Consider the following 15,493-nt stretch of genomic DNA (forward strand, 5'->3'; position numbering starts at 1 on the left):
AGCCGTAAGCCCCAAACTAAATAAATTAACGGGCAACTCCTAATTGGAGCCGTAAGCCCTAAACTAAACAAACTATCCGGGCAACTCCTAATTGGAGCCGTAAGCCCCAAACTAAATAAATTAACGGGCAACTCCTAATTGGAGCCGTAAGCCCCAAACTAAATAAACTATCCGGGCAACTCCTAATTGGAGCCGTAAGCCCCAAACTAAACAAATTATCCGGGCAGCTTCACTATAGAGTTAAGTTGTAAGACCCATCCTTAGGCCACTCATAAATAAACTCCTAATTGGAGCCGTAAGCCCCAAACTAAATAAACTATCCGGGCAACTCCTAATTGGAGCCATAAGCCTCAAACTAAACAAATTATCCGGGCAGCTTCACTATAGAGTTAAGTTGTAAGACCCATCCTTAGGCCACTCATAAATAGAGTGATAAGTCCCAATTTTAAATCAAACTCCTAGGCAACTTCTAAAGAAACCATAAGCCCCAACACAAACTAAAATAAATTAAAATCCACAAACCACTTCAGTCTACTTGGGAACCCTGAGAGGAGGCAACCCATGGCTGCTAATCAGATTCCATGGACACTACGGTCATTGATTGTTAGTGTTGATAGACTGAAAACTATGGTATACCCGGGACGAGGAACCATGGGATCTTGTTCGGGTTTACCTCCATCTTCCCACCATTGAGACTAAAAAATTACCTAAAATATATTCATCCTTAATGGAGAGTTCTCTCTTACGTAGTAAGAGGGGTAATTAACTATGAGTGCTTGCGCTCATAGGAAGTAAGAACCCCAGATCTATAAACCCTGACACTAACCTCAGTGGAAATCTGGTTAATTTCAATCTGACTTAAGGGAAATGAAATCCTACGGCTGCAAAGCGGGATTTGCGCACTCGTGCCATTTTCTTGAGCCAACAATAATTGGTGTAAATTCTTAATTAATGACTTGTGTTTGTTAGGTATCCTACATGTGTTGGAGGACACGAGGGATCCAAATTGATCAGTTTGTGACTATAGAAAATAAGATACGTATTTTTATTACAATATTCAAGTTATAGAATAAATATGCAATTGAATTAGTAGTGGGTGATTTATGTCATCGTATTCTTGCCTTTTTGAATTTGCCTAATATTATGATCCATGCAACCCTTCAGTAATAACTTCCTGTAATATTTGATTTAGTGCTGAAATGTTTCAATGTACAATTTAATTTCTACTTGTTTATATCTGTTTAGATGCTAATACAACCGACAGATCAATTTATATGCTTGTGCACAGTTGCATATATATATAGGCAAATGCCACATCACCCAAACATGAACATAGGTTAGGCATAGTGCATTTTCATTCTATGAAGTTCTACTATTAAAGAGTTAGAGCCTAGCATTTAGTTGTAGTGTTCTCCTACTTGGGAAGAGGTAATTTGCTTGATGAGCTTGTACTCATAGAAAGCTACGAACCCAAGAGAAATAGAACATTGGCTGCATTTTGAAATCTCTAGGAAACTAATATTTTCAATCTGCAATTTGGAACTCAAGGTTTCCATAACATTTGGGAGGTTTCAAAGCTTACAAATAATCTTCTTTTCATATTACGAACTTTTTGAATGAGTTCAATATCATGAATGAATGATCAAAATATTGCAGTAGTTATAAATGGGAATATGATGTTATTTCTTTTTGGGACAAAGTACAGTTGTACCTTGCCTGTATTCCCCTTTTTCTTAACTTTGTTCACCAAGCTTTTCCTAAATGCTCAATAAGTCCTATGGTTTATTCATTATTTAGATCGTTCACGTTCTGTGTTCTTGTTTCCTTCTCTCTCCTTGCATTCCACAAAATCTGACTGCAGCTCCCCCCCTCCCTTATGCTAAGCAGTAAGCAGAAATTGTGCACATCATTTATATACGAGGGTACTTCTTTCCGAAGCAGCTTTTTGTAATTTAAGATGGATCCTAGTGTTTTAAGCCTTGGATGTTATGTTGATGAAACACCTATCACCGCCATTCTGTTTCTTTTTGGTTACAGACAACTGAGCAATTTAGAGGAACAAGGGGTTGGTCACATGCCTCATAATGCTTGGGACTCATTTAATCCACCATTGCAGCCTGTACATGGATTTGGAAGTCGGACAGCTGTCCAAGGTGGCATTGCACCTACATCGGCTGCTGGAGTAAGCTCTACGTTTCTCTTTGTAAGCCTCATTTGTTCTATCAACTTAGATCTTTTACATTGATTTTTTTTATCGTTGTGTTCACTAGTCTGGTTCTTTTGGAGGTGTGGCCCCTACAAATGGCACTATGCCTAACCTAGCATTAATATCATCTACGTCTCAACAGGTACTCTTATATGATTTATTCGTTTTTATTTCAGCTTCCACAGCCTATCTTGGATAATATTGTCTCACTTTTTTTAGAGCTTCACCCCCTCAATTGCACTAGTCCCTCCAACTGTTGGTCTGCAAATGTTGCCATTGCAGAAGTCTCTCATGGCCTCTCAAAACTTATCACCTTCTTTGACATCCCCTGATGCACTGATTTCTTCTTCAAATACACAGGCACAAACACTGGAAGCACCTTTCCAGCAACTTGGACAGCTTCAGATCCCTCAGTCTATGGGGCTTAACTCACTCAACCAAGGTCTACTGGCACAGCAGTTTCCTGGTCTCAGAGGACAAGTCTCTGCATCCTCATCTCTAACCCCGCATAATGCCACAGCTGCTGCTATGCAAAATTCTTTAGGCCTACAACAACAGGGCTTGGCAGCTGTTCCTAGTCAACAGCAGTTGCCTGCTTGTAACATTCCGCAGCAGTTGGTTCAGCAGTCAATGCAACAGTTGCCATCCCAAACTCTACTGCAACAACAAGGACAAACTTTACAATCAAGTTACCAATCATCACAGATGGAAATTTTTCAGATCCAACAACAGCTACAGATGATGCAGCAGTCAAATCTAAGCCAACAACTAAATTCTCTGGCCGCTAAACAGCAGGTACTTTTGATATTGTTATGGATGCACGTTTCTGTGATTTGGCAATGACTGAATTTCCCTGCTTTTAACTGTCTGTATTCCCAGCTTCTGAAACGTATCTCTTTCAAAATTTAAAGATAATTGCCTGTTTTAGTAGGCTGTTTCACGGATCATAATGTCTTTTGCTGTGAAAGCTGATTCTCCTTTATTTGATTTAACAGTGGTCTGTGATTATGAATTTTTTGGCCTGTAACTTTGGTTATTTTTAAATGCTCTAAATAGACACCATGGACTGGGCAGACACAATGGACTGGGCCACCGCCAAATTCAAGTGCTTCTGCTAATACAGCTGCTGTTCCTGTTAATACAGCTGCTACAGCTATTCCATCAACCATATCTGCAACCCCATCACATCCTTCAAGTGCACCCGCTGGAGCAGTAACTTTAAGTTGCAACTGGACAGAGCATACGTCTCCAGAAGGATTCAAATATTACTATAATAGTGCCACCCGTGAAAGTAAGGTAGGTTTCCTCTTTGTTTGCTTCTCCTCTCCGTGGTGTTGTTCTTCTTTCTGGATGCTTGTTTTCTTTTGTTTTGCAGTGGGAGAAACCTGAAGATCTAACACTATTTGAACAACAACAGCAACAACAGAAGCTGTTCATACTGCAGCAGCAGCAGCAGCAACTTCTGCAGCAACAGCATCAGCTGCAGAAGATTGCTCCCCAACAACGACAGTCTCCTTCCCATACCCCATCACAGGCATTGGTTCATACTATGCAACAAGCTTCTCAAGTATTAGTACAGCCTCAAATGCAGCAAAGGCAGCAAGCACAAATACAGGTTCTTCAGCCTACTTTCGCAGTAAGTAAATTTGACTTGCTTATCTCTAATGTATTAGTTTACAGTTTTTCATGACTAACTTCATGTATCTCATCTCAGCATCCGGCATCTGGTGGGGCTGGTCATCCAACTGTTCAGGTAGATTCTGGGCTAGAGAGTTGCTCAAGTTTGAAGTGTCAAGAAATTATATGATTGTGGTAAATGTGTTGATTGTTATTTACTGATTTAGCATGTCATCAAGTTGACAATCTCAAACCAAAAACTGAAAGTTTTAGCTTGTCATTCACTGATAGGCCCATCACTGTTGGTTGGTCACTGGCTATGATGCACAAACACGGACACCGCGACACAGATACGACACGATGCTGGCATGGGATACGTCAATTATTGAAAATATAGGACACGAACACCGGTTGGAGACGATATTATAATTTATATATTTTAAAAATAGTGTAGAAATACTAAATAAATATAATATTAAAAAATTTAGAAATAATAAGTCATTTAACTAGAATTTGTGCTTAAAATGATTAATATTAGGATGTCAAGAGTCAGGCGTCAATGTCAAGACTGTTTGTTATCGATGTTGATAGGGCATTGGTCATCGATCTTAAGAGGATGTCGGACAAATGTGAGCTGTCAAGTTGTGCATATAGAAATTGCTAGTATCGATCATTAATGTCAAGACAGTGTCGGACTTTGATATTGAGATGGTTTTGAAATGTTGATATTATAAAGACGCCAGACTTTGATGTTGAGATGACATCGTGCATTGTTGTGAAACCAAAGTCGCAATCCGCCAGACATAAATGAAAATGAGAATATTCAATGAATGGGGGTATTGAGTGCGAACGATTAGTTTGATGTTGTGGACAAGAAATAAGAAATTTAATTTTTATATTTTAAATAAATAAAAATTTTAAATATAAGAAATTATATTTAATTTTTTTTCATAAATTTTTTTAAGACATATCCAATTTGTATTTAATATTTTTTTAATTGGACATAAGTTCAGCGTGTCTGACACATGTCGGAGGCATGTCAAATGCGTGTTGTGTCAGACACTGCACGCCTATTCGAGAAGAAGTGTTGGTGCATCATAGGTCACTAGTCAAGTTTGTTGTAATGTTGTATGCATGCTGCCGAGCTGTGCTGCTGCATTCAGCAGATGCGGAATATTTGGACTGGGAATGACATTTTTTTAATATTTTGTTTACATTGTTGGTTTGTTAACCTTTGACTTAGTTTTGCTGAGTTCTGAATTAAAGAGATGCTATATACTCTCTATGAACGCTGAACCTGCTCTAGTTAAAAACGTAAACACAATTGAAGCCTTTTCAACTAGTTTTCTATGGTTTGGTTCGTTTTTAGCTTAGTCCTTGACCAGAAATATTGGGATTTATGTAAGTTGATAACCTTGCTAACAATAACATGTTGTTAACCAATTGTTAAAAGTTTTGATGGACTTGGGTTTTATGAAACATGTTTGTACTTGTCACTGGAGATCCAATTTTTTTTTTAAATAGTTGCATACCCATTTTTTAGTTTTTAAGAAGTAAACTCTCGTCTTTTGTCCAGGACCTCAGTTATGCGCAACTACATGGAGCTAGCTCTGTGACTGATTCTGCTGGAGTGCAACGGGTACTTTCTCTTTTTGATCTCAATTAGACTCTTCATTATCTTTTGATGCTTGATGCTAGTATAACATTCTGTTTTGCTTTCTGTTCAGGGGATTCAGGTGGCACAAGGGTGGGCGTGGAAAAATAAAACCGGAGGTTCTTAAATGTTTATGCTATAGCACTATAATAACCCTTTTTCTTTACTTGCTTCATAGTTGTTGTCTGCTATTATAAGAAGATGTTATCTTTAATAATCTTATTCAAAGCTCTCTTTTAAATAAATACTTTGTTATTTGACTTATTTTCCTTGAACATGGACTGTCTTTGTCGTTTATGCATGGCAACTCCTTTTTTTTCTAAGAAACTGCAAATAGCTTTAAAACTAGAAACGAAAAATACAAGTAGACCTAAGTGATGGAAAATCTATCTCAATCTTCACTAACCATCTTAACAAATGATGGATGAAGATTATTGAAACAAGAAACATCCCATAGGAAATTCCCACAAGTAGCTTAGGAGGCACAATAATCTGCCAACTTATTACAATGCCTACTAATAAAATGTAAAACAATATAATTAAATTCTTTGAGAAAAAAAAAGTTGTCATCAATTTTGTCCAAGTGTTGACCAAGCACCTTCTTCAAAGAGTTGTGGCAAGCTCTATAATGTTTACATTATCCCCTTCAATAATAATACTCTGGTAATCGTACTTTCATTCCTGCAGTACTTCAGGGATTGAAAAAATAGCCGTTAGCTCCAACTGAGCTATGTCTCAATGCAACATTTTCCATCCATACGACATTAGAAATCTACCTTTGTTATCACGAATGACTCCAATTCCAGCTTGATTATTTTTTTAGAATTACAACTTATGTGCATTCTTGAACTTTCCTGGATTAAGCATCAATAGTGGCTATTATTCTAAAATTACTATAAAGCATTTGAGATTCTGAGAAGCCTGCCTGCTTTGAGCAAAAACAAGCCAAGACTTATAACTATTGATGTGCTAGCGCCTTCCTGGTATGTCATGTTTAGAAATGCCCCTTCTGAATGCGTTACACTTTCATGGGTGATTTAGTTTAAATGGTGAACAACATAGTGGCTTATTAGTTTTGGAGGTTAAGATGAAATGACATAATATAAAAAAAAAGTAAAATATTATTCTAGAATTAGATGAGGGCTTTTAAACAATATTAACAAAAATATTTTTGAGAGTAAGATTCTAGATCTTAAGATTTTATTTGTGCATGAGGAAGCTAATATTATGTGGAAAAATGTAGCTAGTGATATTAAGAATGTCGCAAAAGATGTGCTTGGAGTATCAAAGGGAAAAGCTCTTGTGGGCTCCAAAAATTTGCACTCCGGCCTCTCCACGGATCCATTTGTTTTGTTTCTTTGGGTCTTCAAGGAGAGTTTTAACGCTTAAGTTATGAGCTAAATTTTCAGAAAGCAAATTAGGTTTTAAATAAGACACTACCCAGAGATTTCTTTCTGATTTTGCGAGGACTTTATGATCTGAGTTTTGGTTTCCTATATACACAAGCACCTATAGTTAATTACCCCTCGTAATTTCATTTTTGTTGATTGAACCTTATTGACTCTGTCACTTTACTGACAGAGGATTGTGTTCGTATCTAAATTCATTTTTTAACCTGTACAATATCCTTAGATGTGACATGTAGTATACCTTCGACACACTTACAGGGGCCCATACGGGTATATACTTTTATGTGTATTTTGCATGATGCATTTATATGATTGTTATACATTTGTTGTGAATGTATACATCGCATATGTATCACATATATTGGCCTATGCATTTTGCATTTTGTATTTGCATACTATATAGTTGCAGTGTGCGACATTTTTGTATGTAGATATTATATTGCATGATAGTACTTGAGTGAAACCCTCTGCATCTTGCAAATGCATGCTAGAGGTCATTTTAAGTTATTATTGTAATGTTAAATGACATGCTAGAATAAAATCCTCTGCATATTGCAAATGCAGGCAAGAGGTTATTTTAAATCATGATTGCAATGTCAATTGACATGCCGGAATGAAACCCTCTGCATATTGCAAATACATGTATATTATGGAATGCATATCAATGCGTATCTTAATGCATGAGTGGGGGTGTTTTTGCATTTTTAGATGTAGCTAGCTATGCAGGTGGCTATTGCTGACAAGTACACATGATTTTATTTTGGACTTTGTTAACACCTTATGTTTGTTTGCGAATGTTGTAGATTTGGTGGCGTAGTGCTGCGCTATGGATTACATGTTGCTTATCGCAAGAAGGCCGTCGTGCAGTATTGAATTCTTATTAACAAGCAATGATCATTTGGAGGATGCACGAGCTTCCTTGTGGACCTTCTGTCCGTTTTTACGACTGTCGTAGATCCGGTGGTGTGATTTAGCAAGTGCATCTTCATACGACATTTGTAGATCATTAGCAGCAATAGCATTAAGGGAAAATGTATGACAAACAACAGTTCCTGCCTCCAGAGCTAATGCTTCAGCAGTCTCAAGCTTTTTTTACAACATTTTGAGCTCGAATTCTGCAACTCAAACTTGCTTAAAACCCAATTTTTGGCTTCGATTGCAAGATTTTCCATGAAGGTTCGATGAGATTATTGAAATGGAAAGTTAGCTAGTTAAAAAAGTTTTGGGGACTTTTGCATAGCCCGAATCCTTCCACTTTTCGAGTCATTAAAGCACCCATGGATATTATGAGTGATCTCATAATTTCCTTCTCGAACAGGATGTTCAGCTTTTAAGAATGCTTTGATTCGGCTTACATTTAGAACTCATCTACCATTCAAAATAGCCATGAGATACTTCATTGTTCTTATACGAGCTCCATATTCTTGTCCTTCGAGAGATCAGATCCATGATTCATCTAACATTGTTCAAACTAGATGAGGACATCCAAGTTGCATGAGGTCGTTTTTTGATAGGTTAGTTATCATAATCTGATGAGACAAAATGCTCGGCTAAGATACTATTAGATTTCTTTTTGTACTTCGTTATGAGGTAATCTCCTCGAAGCATGAACATGACAAAATACAAGATAATTTTTAGTATCCCAATGACATTCCAGTATCTTATATGCATATGGGATATGGAAGTTTTTATTATAGTCCTTGACATGGCAACCAATAGCAGTTCAGTTTACAGCTGCAACATTTAGTGAGGCATGTGTAGGACGTTAGGTTGTGAAGCTTGATCTCCTGTTATTTTTTCCTTTCATTCAAATAATGCGGCATTTCTCTACAAGCCTCGATATTTCTGCAAAGATATAACATAATATAAAAATCTCAGTGGTACTTCCATCCAAATTAGCTTTGGTATATCCTCCCATCGAGATATCTTTTTAACTGATCATTCTTTGACTATACAGAATCATTCAATCTTGCATACTTAGTGCCATAGTTAGGACCTTTCTTTAGTAATATGTTGGCGGACTTTCTCCTTACATCGAGTTTCTTTTATCCCAACTGTCACTCTTCTCGACATGGTTGTTGACTATGAGGGGTTTCTATAGTAGCTCGTAGGCACTTGCATCTAATGCAGCCCTCAATATCTCAGTTGCATAAGGGATCAAAATGGTTGGAGTCGATTGGATCGAGACCTGGTTATGTTCAAATGGGAGGAAGCATATGGGATTCGGATGCTAGAATGAGGAGAGTAGAAAGTGACCAGGGAGAGAGCGGGAAAAAAAGTGTGCAGCACGTCGACATGCTTGCTCTTGTGGTACACGAGGCGTTAATTATATATATATATAATTTTTTCTATAGAGATCAACAACTTCTAATAGTAAAAATAGTAAGTGGTGGAATCAAAATGTGCAGTAAAATATAAAAAATAAGAAGATTTGTTATAAAAATTATTTTAGATATAAAAACTGTGATAATTGGGAAAGATATAAAGAGGCCCGTAAGGTGTCTAATAAAGCAATATGCGATGCAAATATTTTACCTTTTAATGATTTATATAATAAATTAGATATTAAGGAGAGCGAAACATATATGTATAAGTAGCTAAACAAAGAGATAGGTGTAGTAAGGATTTAGTGCATGTGAAGTGTATTAAGGATGAAAATTAAAAAGCACTTTTATTTGAAGATATTCAACAAAGGTGGATGAGATTTTTTGCTAAACGTTTCAATGAAGATTGTGAGAATACGATTGATTTTAGTGACCTTAACATCCTAAATGAAAATAAAGATTGTTATTTTTATCGTCATATTAGTAAAATTGAAGTTGGAGAGACTTTAAATAAAATGAAGTGTGGAAAAGCTGTTGGACCTAATGATATTTCAATAAAGGTGTGGAAATGCTTAGGAGATGAAGGAATTTCTTGGCTTACTATACTTTTTAATATTATTTTTAAGACTAAAAAGATGTCAGATGACTGAAGAATGAGTATGCTAATTCCTATTTTTAAGAATAAAGGTGATGCACAAGTTTGTGCGAATTATAGAAGGATTAAGTTAATGTGTCATAATTTAAAACTTTGGGAGAGTTATGGAACATAGGTTATGACGTGATACTAATTTTTCTCAAATTCAATTTGGATTCATGTCGGTTAGGTCTACTATGGAGGCTATACATTTATTGAGTAGTTCGATGGAGAAGCATAGAGAGAATAAGGAGAATCTTCATATGATATTTATTGATTTAGAGAAAGCATATGAGAAAGTTCCAAGAAAAGTGCTATGGAAAGTTCTAGGAAAGAAATGAGTTAATAATGTTTATATTCAAGTCATTAGGGATATGTATGCAGGTGTTGTTACTTGTGTTCAAACACAAGGTGGTTTAACCAAGCATTTTCCTATTTCTGTTGGATTACATCAAGGATCACCCTTAAGCCCATATCATTTTGCTTTAGTCATGGATGTTTTCACTAGACATTTGCAAGAGGTTGTACCTTAGTGTTGCTTTTTGCTAATGATATTCTTCTTGTTGATAAGACTAGCGAGGGAGTTGAAGGTAAACTTGAATTATGGAGGTCAACCTTATAGTCTAATGGTTTTCATTTTAGTAGATCTAAAATTGAATATATGAAGTGTAAATTTAGTAGTAATAGATCTAGTGTAGGCATTGTGACTTCATATGATATTTATTTATTTAGAGAAAACATATGAGAAAGTTCAAAGAAAAGTGCTATGGAAAGTTCTAGGAAAGAAAGGAGTTAATAATGTTTATATTCAAGTCATCAGGGATATGTATGCAGGTGCTGTTACTTGTGTTCAAACACAAGGTGGTTTAACCAAGCATTTTCCTATTTCTGTTGGATTACATCAAGGATCACCCTTAAGCCTGTATCATTTTGCTTTAGTCATGGATGTTTTCACTAGACATTTGCAAGAGGTTGTATCTTAGTGTTGCTTTTTGCTAATGATATTCTTCTTGTTGATAAGACTAGAGAGGGAGTTGAAGGTAAGCTTGAATTATGGAGGTCAACCTTAGAGTCTAATGGTTTTCGTTTGAGTAGATCTAAAATTGAATATATGAAGTGTAAATTTAGTATTAATAGATCTAGTGTAGGGTTTGTGACTTTAGGCTGTTAAGTTTTTAATAAGAGTATATGTTTTAGATATCTTGACCCTATTGTTCTAAGCGATGGTGAAATAGATGGGGATATTATTAGCATAATTCAAGTTGGATGGTTGAATTGGAGGAGCATCAGGCTTGTTGTGTGATAGAAAAGTTACCTTCAAACTTAAGGGAAAATTTCATAAGATGATGGTGAGGCATGCATTATGGTGCAGAATATTGGCCATTAAAAGATAAGCATAATATTAAGTTAAGTGTTGCAGAGATGATGATGCTTAGGTGGATGAGTTTCTTTACTCTTAGAGACATGATATGAAATCAACATATACGTGAAAAGGTTGGAGTAGCTCTAGTGGAATATAAGATTAGAGAGAGTCACTTTAGATGCTTTGGTGACATTAAACGACGTCCTTCTGATGACCCGGTTAGGAAAGTAGATGCATCCAATGTTTAAAATTGTGTATTCGGGTACTGAGGCATTTTTCATTCGTGAGGCGAGGCGCAAGCCTCAAGGCGTTTTGAGGCGTAAGCCTCAAAATCAAAAGATTGCGTAAACATAAAATGATAAATTTTTTATATATTAATGAGTGAATAATATAAAACATAAAAAAGCATAAGATATTAAGTGAAATCAAAATATCCCAATAATAAGACAACATGAAATATAGTTCAACTCAAAATTCTATCTTTCCCAAATCCCAGTATTCTTTTCTTTAATATATAATTCCAATTTTAAAAAATAAATAGAAATGACATATCACATAAGAACTCATAAGTCATCAACACTGTCATCACTTAGGGGTTCTTCATTTAAATCATCATTATGATGAACTGCTCTCTCCCCTTCCTCCTCTGCTATAGAGTCTAATGTCGGGCATTTACTTCAAGATTTATGTAAGTTTTAATATATATAGCGTGAGGCGAGGCGGGCCTCAACCAAGTTGAGGCGCAAGCCTCATAAAAAAATTTCGAGGCGTAAGCATCAATGCATTTTTTACTGGAATTGCGCAAAGGCGGGCCTCGAGGCGAGCCTCATATTGCGCAATTTTAAACCATGGTGTTGACCTTCGTATAATGTCCAAAGGAAACAAAAAAATCTGCATACCTCTAACCCGTTGGATCCATAAAATCATGCCTAAATCCCGTCGATTCAACGTCATTCGAGTCGCTTCCCCGAAATCTTGCTGGAATCCCGTAGCTCGGCGCCGAATCCATCGCTTCCCCGCGAAATCCTGCGGAAAAGCCGCGAGATCGTCTCGTTTCTGTCGCTGCACTCGATCTATAAAGAGGAGATGAGAGCAAGGCTTTGACAGACACTCCTTCCATTTGCTCTTTCACGCTCGGCTCCACACACGAGAAAAAGGCTGGGTTAGAAAATATTAGAAATGACTTTTTTTTTATTTGAATGAGAATTTTTCTCTTAATAGGACACAATGAAAAAAAATGACATGTAACCGACCCCAACTGATAAAATAAAGGCTTGTTGTTGTGGTGGTGGTGGTGAACAGCATAGTGGCTGGTGCCTTAGTTGACAAACACTTTAGTGAGCACTTTTTTCCTTGGGCAGTTTAATGAAATTAGTCGTTTCTTCCTTTTTGTAAAGTTGATATTATTAGTTGGAGATATACTGCCATGTATCTTATGTTCTGATATTGTAACATTGTTATTCTATATTTCCTTCTATTTCTTTTTCTTTCATTATAGTTATCTATTCGTTTATTTTCTTTTTTATTTCTTGAATATTCTTCTGCTCCTTCGATCATAAAGAAACTCATATTCTTCTCTTTTTCTTCATCCTTCGGGTCTTTTTGCCCTCCATTTTCTCTTCACGTTTTCTTTCCTATGGTTTTTTGGACTTGCATTGTTTGTAGTATAGTTTCATGCAATATTGCCAATGTTATATAATTTAACATACTTGTTTGAGTTTATGCATATTTAATGAACTGCAATGTTTTTTTTATTTTTTCCTATTTTGGCTGTACATTATAAATTTAATGATTTTTCTTTTAGTTCTAAGTTATTTTACAATTTCTATATATATTTCAAGAAAGAACTAATGCCTCACTCTCCTTCATCGCCTTGGGTATTTTAAGCTGTAGTATTGACTCTTTAAACTTAAGATGCTCACCTCTTGTCGAAGCATGAACTAGGAAAAAGGCCTTTCTTTATCTATGAAAGCAATTTGAGAGAGTGCTTCTGTTCCTGATTAAGATTTTTAATGTTCTCTGCTGTTGTATAAAGTAAATCTCTACTACTAGTGTAGAAATTGATGACTTGTTTAGCAAATGCATTCATCATCTTTGCAAAGCTATTAAGGGACCTACATGTGAGCAATTTTAGTTTTGATTTCTTACAAATCAGAGCAACAACAACATCAAGCCTTTATGCCACACTGTGGGGTTTACTACATGAATTCTTTTTTCTCCATTGTGTCATATTAAGAGTCAAATTCTCATTTAAATTTGATAAAAAAAGATCATTTCTAATATTTTCTAGCCAAATCTTTTTAGTTCTATCTCTACTCTTCTTAACATAGGCCAAATCCAATACATCTCTCCTAACCAAGTCATCGGAAGGCCGACCTTTTATGCGTCCAAACCATCTAAGGCGACTCTCTATAATCTTTTTGCCATTAGAGCTACTCCAATCTTTTCACGTATATACCCGTTTCGCATTCTGTCTCTAAGAGTGAAGCCACTCATCTACATGAGCATCCTCATATCTGCAACACTCAACTTAATTTTTTCCCAGCTTGGTTATTGATAAGGCTTAAATTTATTGAGTGGATTGTTATGGTACTTCAGTCGGACTTGGATTAAAATCTTATTTCAGTTAGACTTGGATTGCAATTATACTTAAGCATCTATGATTACTGATTATCGACATTCGGGTTTTGAAGAAAGGACTAATCATTTTGCTTTGTGAAAAAACTTAGATTCCTTGTTAATAAGGCTTAAATTTATTGAGTGGATTGTTATGGTACTTCAGTCGGACTTGGATTAAAATCTTATTTCAGTTAGACTTGGATTGCAATTATACTTAAGCATCTATGATTACTGATTATCGACATTCGGGTTTTGAAGAAAGGACTAATCATTTTGCTTTGTGAAAAAACTTAGATTCCTTGTTAAATTTTTGCTTAGTATTTTGAAATGACTTTAGCTATTAGACGTCTAAGTATGCAACCCCGTATACTTGGGATAAAGCTAATGAAGAAAGGACTTCCTCATGATTTCCTGGTCTGACCGTCTAAAAGAAAACTGATAAAAGTGCAACAACTATCCTTTTGTTTTTGTAGGAGTCCCTCAGAAATAATTGACTTGTTCAATTCATAGTTATTGAGATGAACACATAACTCATGGGGAAAATTATTAGGTCCGGACACTGGACGTAGAGATACGTCCAAACATCAACTAAAAATTTGACATGTAGAGTGCACTTTAGTTGTGCTTTTTTTGTGCGCTTTAACTATGTTTTTTTACTGTGCTTTAGTTGCGCTTGGCTTAAAGTTCCGCGGACACATTAAACATATTGAATATCCATGTGTCAACTCCACGTGTTGACATTTTATTGACGTCCGGCCGTATTTCTACGTCCGGTGTCCGGACCTAATAATTTTCCCACTCCTGGGGGTAATTCTCTTGGAAAAGGATTGCATCAGAACACCTGAAATATTGTTTTTCTCTCTCTTGTATGAAGCATTGCTAGTTATTACCACGGGATAATACGGTCCTTTTTCTTAGGTACCTGAAATAGCAGATCAGAGTCTCGGGACCGTTTGAAAGAGGGCGGAGCAGCTGTAGCCTCGGGTTGGAGATAGTCTTGTGCTGCAGTTGAGGATTCTTTTAAGCAGGAGAGAAGTCTGCTTGCAGCGTTGTTTTTGTAAACTAGAAATGAGCTTTAAAGTTAGGATCTAATACAGGTTGATGCTTCAACATTTTTATATTATGTATTAGTTTTATCTGTGTTGTGTTTTGTTTGTTTTGCTGTTCCTCTTCAACAAAAAATATCTTCACGTAGAATAATGACTGATCCAATGCTTTCATCAGAGCTTGAGGAACTGCTTAGGTTGTTAAAAAGTTAAAGAGAATTTCAAATATAGTGGTTTTAATAATTTTGGTGTTGAATTGATGAAAAAAAATGGATGTAGAGTAATATTTTTGGTGAATCTTAAAGTTAATTTGGAGTTTTTTTTTTATATATTTAAAATTCATTTTTTTTTTTTATCAAACTCTGTAAAAAATAATAATTTTTTGCTCTTGCATCGGTTTCGCGACTTGTTGCTGTTGTTTGTTGTTGTCTTTTGTTTGCTTTGTTATCTCTGTTGGTGAGTTTTATATTATTTTCATTTAATTTTGGATGATAAAAATTATTTATATTTATTTTATATTCATTCAAATAATTATAATATATATATTTTCAGCAATTTAAGTGGGCCCTAAATCACATAATAACTCTTCATCAAATGTCTTGCTAATGAAAACCTTTGAGC

At 35.8% G+C, this 15,493-nt stretch overlaps 1 protein-coding gene across 9 annotated transcripts in view; it reads left to right on the forward strand.

The window, feature by feature from the left end:
* The window catches only part of LOC110104658 (flowering time control protein FCA), a 61,769-nt gene extending 46,803 nt beyond the window's left edge, over positions 1–14,966 (forward strand). For 6 of the 9 annotated variants that reach the window (XM_028697003.1, XM_020833855.2, XM_028697004.1 and 3 more), the window contains 9 exons: positions 2,038–2,182; positions 2,271–2,348; positions 2,567–3,001; positions 3,263–3,502; positions 3,582–3,842; positions 3,921–3,959; positions 5,400–5,462; positions 5,551–5,596; positions 14,745–14,966. In XM_028697003.1, the coding sequence (XP_028552836.1) occupies positions 2,038–2,182; positions 2,271–2,348; positions 2,567–3,001; positions 3,263–3,502; positions 3,582–3,842; positions 3,921–3,959; positions 5,400–5,462; positions 5,551–5,596; positions 14,745–14,752 (1,315 nt within the window). In that variant the 3' untranslated portion in view covers positions 14,753–14,966. Of the gene's footprint in view, positions 1–2,037; positions 2,204–2,270; positions 2,349–2,566; positions 3,002–3,262; positions 3,503–3,581; positions 3,843–3,920; positions 3,960–5,399; positions 5,463–5,550; positions 5,597–14,744 lie in introns of those variants that run through there. The other 3 variants (XM_028697005.1, XM_028697006.1, XM_028697009.1) reach the window with 3 other exon arrangements.
* The last annotated feature ends 527 nt before the right edge of the window (positions 14,967–15,493 follow it).

The sequence above is a fragment of the Dendrobium catenatum genome, unplaced genomic scaffold, assembly GCF_001605985.2.
Source record: "Dendrobium catenatum unplaced genomic scaffold, ASM160598v2 fragScaff_scaffold_853, whole genome shotgun sequence".
Taxonomy (NCBI): Eukaryota; Viridiplantae; Streptophyta; class Magnoliopsida; order Asparagales; family Orchidaceae; genus Dendrobium; species Dendrobium catenatum.